At 43.0% G+C, this 11,289-nt stretch overlaps 1 protein-coding gene across 1 annotated transcript; it reads left to right on the forward strand.

Annotated features, from left to right (window-relative positions):
- The first annotated feature begins 6,152 nt into the window (after positions 1 to 6,152).
- ECRG4 (ECRG4 augurin precursor) lies at positions 6,153 to 11,044 on the forward strand. Its single transcript, XM_088530473.1, has 4 exons — positions 6,153 to 6,243; positions 6,994 to 7,041; positions 8,605 to 8,762; positions 10,663 to 11,044. The coding sequence occupies exons 1-4, from the start codon at positions 6,168 to 6,170 to the stop codon at positions 10,822 to 10,824; spliced, it is 444 nt and encodes a 147-aa protein (XP_088386599.1). The 5' UTR covers positions 6,153 to 6,167; the 3' UTR covers positions 10,825 to 11,044.
- The last annotated feature ends 245 nt before the right edge of the window (positions 11,045 to 11,289 follow it).

Here is an 11,289-nt window from a genome sequence, read left to right on the forward strand (position 1 = left end):
GCTACCTGGTACAAATGGAAAAGTGGAAGTGGTTTGTAGAGGAGACCTGGGAGTTTGGAGAGATTAAACTTGGAGCAGAAGATGGTGGAAAGGTAGGATAGAGTGGAATAGACAAGGCAAGACAATCTAGATTGGAAATTGTGTAACTAAAATTGTGGGAGTTGCAGGAACATTGGGATTAGAGCCTTAGGGACAGGGAGCACGACTTTAGAGACAAGGCAGTGGAGAGAAGATGGAGGACAGGAGGGGAAGGACAAGGGATAAAGGTGGGCAAGGGAGACAAGACTAAGAATGGGAGTGAAGAATGCAGCAGAGCCAAGACTGGTGGAGCAGAGATACTGAGATGAGAAACCAGGGAGGAAAGACTTGATAAATCGTACGCGAGGAGATGTGAGCTTTGGGGAAGACATTGAAGGAACAGGGACTTATTTGGTGTAGAGAAGCAGAACTAAAAACGAAGACCTTAAGGCTTTGTATTACTAACCCCAGAGTATTTTTTTTACACAGTGTGCGTGCATTCTGGGTGTGTATAATAAAATACAAGTCAAAAATAGCTCAGAAATAAGAGTTTAGAAAAAAAAATGTTTTGAAGCATGAAAAGAAGAGCCCTAAGAGACATAAGTGAAAGAAAGTATCTGAAATAAAATGTTCCGTGGTGAGAAATCACACTTTAACGTACTACAGTTCCTTGCAAGCTCTTTTTCAATTAAACCTGACTCAGGCTTGCTGCATTTCTTCCATCTTATGTAAAAATAAATTGGAGGCGGTAAAAGAGAAAAAGGAGGATTTCTTAGAGAATTTTCTATGGTACGTCATCTAATGAAAGGGAGCAATTGTGCTGGCTATCATTGCTGAATTAACCTGCTTCCCACTGTTCTTATTAGAAGAACAAGAACATTAATTCTATAGGTAGGACAGCAAACAACCTTCAGTTAGTAAAAGGGGAAAAAAAAAAAGGAAATTCTGTATTTTGAGACATTTTCTATTGCAAATATAAACAGTAATATTTATTCATAGTATGGACAAAGTGAGGCTGCTACCGAGCAGGATGCAGTGGATGAAACGCTGTTGTGCCTGTCAGTCACAAATTGCAGACCAAGGTCACCAACACTCAGAAAGACTGACAAACAGAAACTTCCCCTAAGGCAAAGGTGTTTCACCTGGGATTTGGGACAGAACCCGTCACTATTAGGAGGGCTTCAGAGCAGTAGAAGAAAAATAAGTGATAAAACTCAAAATGCTTTGGAAATAACTGACTTCAATGTTCTTCCTTCTGTTTGGAAGAAAAACATGCCTCCTGCAGTTTTCTTGGAACGGATCACAAAAAACAATTTGGAGTGCCAAGTGCCTCTCCCCTCAGGCTAGCTACCAGGGCAATATGGTTGGGATATTTTGTAAAATCCTTATTAACCGAAAATAACAACTGTCTGGGTGTTTGAACACCGTTCAGCGCCGGAGCGTTCTTGATCAACTGGGATCATTAAAACTTCATGGTGCTTCTGTGAAAAAGAGAGAATGTTACCATCTCCTGCAAATCCTGGCCAATTTCCAACTCATCTATGTATCTACTAAGTTATGCTGATGCCAAACCTTGCTGTTTTTTTAAGTTTCGTTATATTTGGTGCTTCTTTTCCTTAAGGATCCAGCTTCTGAGGTCCTGTGATTATATGAGCACCTCATGCAGATTATGTTTAATGGCATGATTGTGTTTAAAAGCTTGAAATGATGAAGCTTAAAAAAGGAAAGAACCTATGATAAATTTTTAACATGATTTTTGTAGTTTGATTTTCTGAGTCTCTTCAAATGGCAATATTGATACTATCTCTTAAAAGTTAATGAACATAACACACTTCTCTCCAACAGCTACTGAGAGCAAATGCAAAAGCAGAAGTGTCTCTGCTATTCAAGAATCTCCCTCTACTGAATTATTTTCTTAGTCAAAATGTACAATAATAATCAAGTGATTCAGACACCTACAAATTCAAAGATGCTTTGGGGCAGAGATTGTTCCCTTGTTTAACTTGTAGCACATGAACAGCTGCACATGTCGATGCCACCTTGGTTCATTTTAGAAGCCTGTGGGCTTAAGCAGGCTACACCATGTATAAACCCCAAGATCACACAGACAGAACAAGTTGCCCAACCAGCTGGCAAACACTTAGCGAGCGGCAGAAATTTAAAATATTGGATCAGATCCTACTTGCCTACCAAGAACAGAAATTGCATATAAAGTCCCATACGCTCTGAATGCAAGACAACCCGGCCGTAGGTTTGGCGATCAGGGTTCCTTGGGTTGACAGCCCCAGCGAGCTCCTTGCTTGACTTCTGCCCGTTTCTCAAGGTCAGGCACAGACCGGCTTTCTGTTGGATTTATCCCAGATTTCTGCCTCAGCACATGGGCTTGCAAAACCATATTCCAGACCCATGCTGGGCAATCTGAGAAATGAGCCAGCTCCAGCCTGTTATCCTGCCGTGGGCATCGCTGCTATTAGCTGTCTCTATTACATGAAGGGGCTTAACTGAGTTTTACGCTGTGTCTGGAAGAGGCCCTGCTCACTGGTCCTAATCCTGAAGCTGTCTGTGGAACAGTTCTGCAGATGACATCAATTAACATCTTTCAACAAAATTTCAACAGTAAGAGGTTAGCACTGTCAACAGCAGAGGTAAAAGACATTTAACCACATGAAATCAGTCAGACTCTTTCTGCCTTTGTCTCAGCAACTCTGCATCTGCACTCCTCATCTCTGCTTTTTGAGAGAGCAGTGCACACAACCTCCCTTTCCCTCCTCAGGTGTAACCTGTTTGATAACATTTTGCTAAGCTTATTTCCTTGATACTCTGCAGCGACATGGAAGTCATTTTCCTGGAATCTTGGTCTAAACCGTAAACCTGATCCATCTGCTCTTTTGACTAAGGGAATGACATGTAGCTCCTGCAACAAATTCCCCATGGTGAAGACTTGCTTAGCTGGTGTCATTTGGGATGCTGTGCAGCTATGTCAACAGAAAATTCCCAATACTAACATACCAGCAGAGGCACTTACTGTAAGACAACCTTTTAAATCCTCCGTGCTGAAAAAAAGGGATACATTAAAGGTTGTAATGTCACTGTTAATGGAGACAATCCCGGAAAAGAGCACCAAAAGTAGCACACACAGTGACAGTGATTTCAAATGGTGAATGCCAGCAGGGGGTACCAATGGTGAGTGATCATGAATAAAAATGAATACGTATTTGAAAATATATACAAATAAAGATGCAGTAGTCACAAGCTAAGCAAAAAATATTTATTGCTGCAACAACAGCATAGCAATGTGTTAGTGCTTAAAACAAGTTGGAATAGAAATAAAGACCAAAGATTGCTCCTGGAAAAATACCAGTCATCTTTCACCAGTTTTTGAAAAGAAATGGTGTTATTTTTAACAATTTTTTTTAGTTTATACTGAAAACTCCTGTCCTCTGAACTGAGAAAGTGACCTCCTCTGGAAAGATATTGCACTCAGTTTAACCTTGAGCATTATATTCCTCTGTCAATCATTTCTTCCACCAACAGAGCAATGATTTTCTACAATAACCTTGCACTTGAGTCAATACATTCTCTGAGTTACAGGAGATAGCATTTTATCCAGGCAGTTTCTTGAGCCATGGTGATATATTGGGGACTGACAAGCTTCTGTGCTTCATATTCCCTTGGCCCAAATTCTCCAAGCATCATCTTAAATCCTGCAGAGAACCAGCTCACATGCAAGACTTTTTATAAACTGTCCAAACAGAATACTAGTTTGTCATTATCAGTGTAGTCGTGGACTTAAGCAAATACTTAAGAGTTGCTTCCCTGTTTCTATAAATGACCTGTATTATGTACTTTGCATGCATCCATATTTATGTACTCTTTGCTTATGTCCCTTCTGGCTATATTCTATAACTAGCTACCCCACAAAAACTAAATCGTTTTAGGAAAGAGTACCAGTGTTAAACTACTGAAAGAACCCATTGATTCTGAAGACCAGCTCTTGCTGAAACATACTGCGTTGCAAATTAAGCCTGCTGACACTTGAACTATTGAGATTTATGGAAAAAAACTTTTAAGAGCAGGGACAAGAAGACCAAACTAATTTTGGCTTTCTATTGTACAGGAATTCATCGGTGTGGGCTGAAGGACCTGGGGGGCAACCACCTCCTGTGTGAGGGCTTAAATCACAGGGATTTAGAAAGTGCTGCTTCCTCCTGCAGAAAGGAGCCCTGCAGTTGGGCTACAGTGATCACATCATGTCTACAGTCCCTTCTGCTGTCACTGGGATAAGCAGAGAGGACTGAGCTTAGCATGAGTGCAGAATGGAGCACCTGGAGACAAAGCAAGCCAGAAAAATGCCTTGGGTGTGCTTCCATGGTTTTTTTTTTTCGCATGGGAAATATTTACAGGGAACTCAGGAGCAGCCACCTAAAGCTGCATTGTCAGGCTCTGGAACTGCCCAAAGTGCAGCACATGCTGCTTCTGCTTCACGTGTTTTACAGTGAGTGATAAACCTAGGCACATAGTCCTGTCCCATCTAAGCCTGCCTGAAATACCTCCAAAGTGCTCTGCATCATGTACAACACAGGGCTGCCATGCCATTGCACGTGGCACACACACATAAATGTATAAATATATGCATGTGTACATACATAACATAAGTGTCTGTGTGTGCTTTCACGTTTTATATCTGTATTTAAGGTTCAGCTACATCCAATGTAGAAACAACCATTGGATGAGGCAGCAGGGACCTCAGAGCTTGCCATTTTTTTCAGCTTACAAAGATCAGCTCTTTCTTGCTTACTCTTTGCTTCTCTTAAAAAAAAAAAAAAAAAAAAAAAAAAAAAAAAACTTGCATTCCTTGCTGTACAGTGGCACAGCTTCATGGAGAGGTGAGATTTCAGAGGCCTCCTGAGTGCTCTGGGTTTCGGCTGCAAGTGAAAGAGGTTTCTGTCCAAGATGGACTAAGATTTTGCCAGGCTTAGTCTGGGTATTTCTGACATTTGCAGAGAAAAAAAAATAGGAGAAAATTTAACTCACTGAGGGAGACAAAACTGAAATAAGAAAAGGCAGAGTAAGTTTGGGAACTGTTGTTGTTATGGTGCTGCTGAGCATGGAGTTTGTAATTTGGGATTTTGGCCCTATAGTTCTTACTATAAGTGAAACTTGTTTATATGCAGAAAGATAAAATCAGTTTTTTTAAAGCAGATTGGTTAAAATGCACTGGAGGCTTCTGTGAACTTGAGAGGGACAGACAGAAGAGGAAAAGAGGAAAAAAAAAGGCAAACCTGTGGTTAATTTGGATTCATGTTGGCACCAAGACAAGCCCTTGATTTTCATGTGGTATTACGGGCAACTGAAAAACTGTCTTAATACAGAGAGAAATGGTAAATGACATACTACAGCTCATTTTTTAAAACTTCTTGTGTAACAAAATGCTGTACAAACTACTGAAAGGTCTTAGTATATGGGATCATAGCAAAAATGAATATTGCTAGAAATGCACAGACCGTGCAATACTAAATGAAAGGGATGCATGCCATGCACTGCACAAACATATTTAAGTACATGCTTCACTGCAAAAGACTTAAAATCATGTAAGCAGCCAGGTAGAGCAGATAATGGCTGCTTGCACCAGGCAGAAGCGAAACTTCTACGTATTGCAAGAACTCCCTTATCAGATAATGAAATATGGTTTGATTGGGAAATCCTGAGATACAACTTGATAAAGGCATGTGTGTTAAGTGCTGCGCTGGGAGTAACTCTGGTTATGTGTTCCCTTGAAAATAAATAAATAAATATATAAATAAAATTCCTAAACGTGGCATACTGATGAGCCAAATGCTTGGTCCGGTACATTCCCGTGTGCATTATTTCTTGAGGTAAATAAATAAGTAACTAGAGCGTTGGCTTCGCTCCCTGCTCGCCTCAGTGTTCGGTAGCCGCGAGGGCCGTTGCGGCCGTTAAACGGCTGCGCGTGGCGGTTAACGGCGCCGCGAGGCGCTCACCGGCCGTTACCGGCCGCGCGCGGGCGGCGGGCGGGGGGATGGGGAGGGGCCGGCCGCCCCCGCCATTTCCAGCGCGCCCCCCAGCCCCGCCTGGCCCCTTCCCGTCCCTCCGTGCCGCCGGCGCCTCGTCCCGCGCCCGCCGCCGCCATGCCGCCGCGGCCCCGCGCCGCGCTGCGCTGCGCCGCCCTCCTGCTGCTGCTGCTGCTGCTCTGCGCGGCGCCCGGTGAGTGGCGGTGCGGGGGGACGGCGCGACCGCCCGCGGGCGGCTGGCCCGCGGATCCCCGCGGCTCGCTGTCCCTGCGGGGGGAGCGCGCGGAGCCGCTTGTGCAAGTCGGGCGGCTTTTTATTTATTTATTTTTCTCTTACGAAAACTTCTTTTTTTTTGAGGGAATAACGCATTCCCGAGGAGCGAGGCGCCTGGCTGCGAGACCGGCTTCGCGGGCAGCCCGCCTCACCTCGCACTAAAGCACCGAGTGCCCTCTGCGAAAGTGCTTTGGCAGCAGAACAGCTCGGGCGTTTTTTAACACTAACTGGGAGGAAAAGCTTAAAAATGCCCCCTTGCGAACGCGCCCCTCCTTCAGCCCCAGAGGGTTTTCGGGGATTAGTCTGCAACCCTGGGCACTGTATCGCTATACTAACACCAGCAGCAGCTTTTTTTTTTTTTTTTCGTGAAAAATATAATCGCATGAGCTGAACAAGACCAGTATCAGGCTGCCTTGCCAAGATGAGTTGGAGAAAAGCTGTTGGAAAGGTGAAAACTTTCCTGTAGCACACGTTGAGCTAGAGTATGGAAAGATAGTACTGTGTATGGTGCTAAGGTAGGCATTGATAGAAACTTGCTTCAGAGCAAGTCTCAGCCTGATATTCAGGAGTTAAAACATCTGTATTTTTCATATGGTGGCTGCTGTTGTTACTTCTTTCCTCTTAAATAAAATTGATAGCTAAAGTATGCCTTTTATTTTTGCTTGTCTAGATGGTTCAAGAGGAAATAAGCTTAAACTGATGCTTCAAAAACGAGAAGGTAAATAAAGAGACAGAAAACTGCTTTCCTGTATTCTTCTGTTGATAAAAATTCAGTTGCTATGGATCAAAACTTTAAATGCAATAGTCATTGTATTTCCAGCTCAAAGGCAGTATTCAGAGCAGCAGTGTACATTATGTATATATATATGTGTGTGTGTGTATATATATATGTATATAGCTGTACACAAACTACAGCATAGTATATTGCTCTCCGTGTGTGTATGTGTGTGTGTATATATATATATAAACGTATGGATGTACAAACATACACACAGCAGTTTGTGGGTGGCAGTGTACAGACACTCTTGCTGTGCATCACCCCACGTGCAGCGCCAGCTCTGGAGCTGGCGCCACCCTGTTTATTCCAAAGGGGTTACCTGCAGTGCTGGAGGCTGTGCTTATCACAACAGCCCTCCTCCTCTCCGGCACTAAAGCCAAGCAGCTCAAAACCAGCATTCATGTGCGTTTTGCTCTGCCCATCTGGCTGCCGCGTGGCAGGGTACACTGCACACCTTTCCCAGCATGTGCGTAGCAGTCATCACGCTTATTTCTTACTCTCTGGAAGGGTACAGGTTTTCCAAAGGAGTTACGACCTATGGAAATTCTGGTATCTGAGATGCAGAAGAGAAAATGTGCAAATTGGAGTTGCTTGTTATGCGGTTACTTGCTCCCTGTGTCCCCTTGGCCCTCTGCACACTTCCTTCTTGGAAGACTACTCTCTCCACAGGAAGGATTATGGCCCAGAGCCCAGGTGCAGATGAGATGCAGGGCTCACTGCCTAAGAGAAGGGGGTGGGAACGGGAGCTGGCTGGGGCCAGGCAGCCCTACAGCACATGGAGAGACAGGCTGAAAACATCCAAGTTCTTATGTGGGGCTGCCGCCCCTCAGCCTGCCCTGTGGCTGAGGCCAAGAACTTGCTCCTCTGCGGAGGTGGCTGCAGATCTCCCCATACCTGCCAGGCACAGGGCAAGATGAGTAGCACGTGCCGGGGTGGCGGGTGGGAGGCATTTCTGTTCAAGCACCAAGCTCTGTGCTCTGCAGCCTCAGATGGAGAAGGGGCTGTTACTTTCAGACAGGCAGCACTCAATGATACTCATTATTTCAGAGCTACAGATTTACACAATAGATTTGGAAATACATACATACCCTTGTATGTGCACCTCCCTCCACTCAAACAAACTGTGTGTCTCTAGAATCCTTGTTTTTTTAACTTCACCTATCATTTCCCATTCCAAGTAACAGCAGCATACAGAGACGATAATCCCAGTCTCTTGTTAAAGCTCTACATAATGCTGTATATTCACTGTCGGTTTTGATTTGTTTGTTTAAATGCCTTACTTAGCTTGTATCTTTGAGATCAAAATAGCTGATAAAAATCCAAGAGAACAAGGGTAGCTGAGAAAACATTATACTGATGATTCCAATTTTTACTACAGTTGCTGCACACACAATGTTGCCAAGCACAGAGTTGATGACATAATGAAAAAAGTGTCTTTAGTGCAATATATTTCAGGGTGATTAAAAATTTCCTGGCATGTCTTTTGGGGGGAATTAATTTCAGCCCCTGTTGCCATTAAGCCTGAGGTGTCAGTGAGAGAAGACAAGGCCAAAGAGTTCTTAAGCAGCTTGAAACGCCCGAAGCGCCAGCTGTGGGACAGGACCCAGCCCGATGTGCAGCAGTGGTACCAGCAGTTCCTGTACTTGGGCTTTGATGAAGCGGTGAGTATGAAACTTAAAGAACTTATTGGAGTTCCAAATAAGCAGATTTGAGGGTAGATGGACAGAATGCACAGGTGAGCCCAACAGTCAAGAGTACTGCCTAGGGGGAAGCTAGCCTGCATTCGTTCAAAAATTTGGTATGCCAGTTTTGTTTTAAATTAGTACATGTTGCACAGAAATATAAACTTGGTATTTGTTAGAAATTTCCACATTATTTTATTAATAGAGTGCTATTAAAAGCTTCAAAGAAATTCTTGCCTTCTAGTGATCTCAGAACTAATAAATTGTAACCAGATTTATGAACTAAGTTTACCTCGAGAAACAGACATAGTGTTGTCCATTACAGTTCAGAAAGAAGTTTGGTAGTCTCAACCTAATCACTTTGCTTTTAAACACACATTAAAATCCATACCGAGCTGGGCCTGACTGACATGCTTCAATAAAATTGCACTAACACTGCATAAGATGCGCACGCGCCTGTCACGAGCACGGGCAGCTACACTTCAGCTCCAAAATCTGAAAGGAAAACTGTTCAATAATGTGCAGGCAACTTCCCTTCTAATGATAAAGATACATTTTTTAAAACAGTTAATTTATAAAGACAATTCCAGCTCATATGCATACGGCACACAAAGCTTTACAAAGTAGGTCACTGAAACAGAGGGAAAAATATGCATGCAGTTTCATTCCTGTGTGTCAAATTATTTGTACATAAATAAGAGGTAAAAAATAGTTAGAGATGTTCAGTTCTTGGCTTTTGTCAGCCCTATGATATATTTGATGAGATTGAATTGGCACAGACAAGCTGGAGTGCATTTTAGACCTTCATACTGTGTGGATTGCTTACAAGATGAATGCACTCATTTTCAAAGCTGGAGTAATTAAAAAAATCATTTGCTTGAACTGAATTAATGGATGCATTTTGTTGTTGTTGTTGCTTCTGGACATTATGCAGATAAAATTACTTTTTAACCACTTGGCTATACCAAACACACAATAGGAAAAATAGGAAAAGTGATTTTATACCTCAGAAACTGAAGGCTGCTGTAGGCAGTTACTAAGACGTAACACACATGTCATGCAGTTAAGACACATTCTCCTTGAAAATATCTGGGTGCCTTTTAGAAAAATGTGATGCAGCCTGTTATGGGATACAATGAATGCCCTTGGTGGATTTTCATGGGTAATAAGACCCAGTTTTAACAATGAAATAACTGTTTGCTTCAGCCATGTTTTAGAAAGGGCGTAAGCCATACTTACCCATTGTGTATTTTGTAAAACTTGATTTTCAAGTCTCAGCCAAAAATGTTTCCAAAGAGTCATTCAGATGGAAAGACTTTGGCTTGGCCGCTGTTTGATATCTTTGTGCACTCTTTTTCCGCCGCTGTTGTGGTCAGATGCATAGCTGAACTGCCCACCACATTTGTAGAGCTAGCGGGCTGCGCTGTGCGTTCATTTTCACCCATTCAAGAAGAGGGGAGACGCCGGGCTCGGAGCAGAGGCCTCTGGCACCCACTTTGCGTGAGGACTGAAGGGGGTAGGGCGCTGGAGAACCACAACTTTGCTTTTTTAGTACAAAGCAGTGAAATGTTTTAACTGTGCAGCAATGCAAAGGTAGGAGAAGTGCATAGGGCACCAGTGCATGTTGCACTGAAGGCCCTGTCTGTTTAAGCACTTTCCCATGGGCAGCTGTGGGCGAGGGGACCGGCTCAGGACAGTTAGGTCTCCTCAAAACCCTGACACAGCCCATAGAGACAGTAGGTGCAAGTCACGAAACCCCCTAGAATTCACAAAGGATCAGATTTCTTAAACAGGCAGGAAGAACTACTTGTACCTTTTCTGTTTCATTTTCTTGCAAAGTTTCGGGTTTGAAAAGCAAGTACTCTCTTTTTTTCTGCAGAAATTTGAAGATGACATCTCCTATTGGACAAGCTTGGGCCGGAGGGGCCACGAATACTATGGTGGCTACTACCAGCACCACTATGATGAAGATTCACCAATTGGTCCACGAAACCCACATAGCTTCAGGCATGGAGCAGGTGTCAACTATGATGATTACTAATGCCGTTTATCCTGCCATTTATCTTATAGTTAGTATCTATATGGCTGTGTTGGTCTTGGCTGAGTCTTCCCTCAGTCAGTGCTGTTGCTTTCCTACTAGCTATTCACATAAAACAGTAAGAATAAAGGAACTGCGAGATGCAGTGTGACTTTTTTATGGTTATTGAGTAGTACACTATATATAAAGTGTTATAGAAATAAAGCTTTTTTGATAAAAAAAAGACGACTTTTCCATTTATTTGGTAGAGTTTGTTGGCAAGTTTCATTTCAAAGCAGCACACTACTGGAAATCATTTTTTAAAGGGCTTTTTCATTTGCTTTCCTACAATTAATTACCCAATTCCATTATATCATCCAGTTTGGCATATATATCATATAAGCCAATATATTTCAGATGTACTTGCTCATTCAGATTTGTATCAAAAATATCCAATTACTCGATGGGGGGGAGATCCTCCCAGCTGAA

Source organism: Tinamus guttatus, unplaced genomic scaffold, assembly GCF_059628265.1.
Source record: "Tinamus guttatus ecotype Peru unplaced genomic scaffold, ASM5962826v1 Tinamus_guttatus_pri_ptg000030l, whole genome shotgun sequence".
In the NCBI taxonomy this organism is placed as follows: domain Eukaryota; kingdom Metazoa; phylum Chordata; class Aves; order Tinamiformes; family Tinamidae; genus Tinamus; species Tinamus guttatus.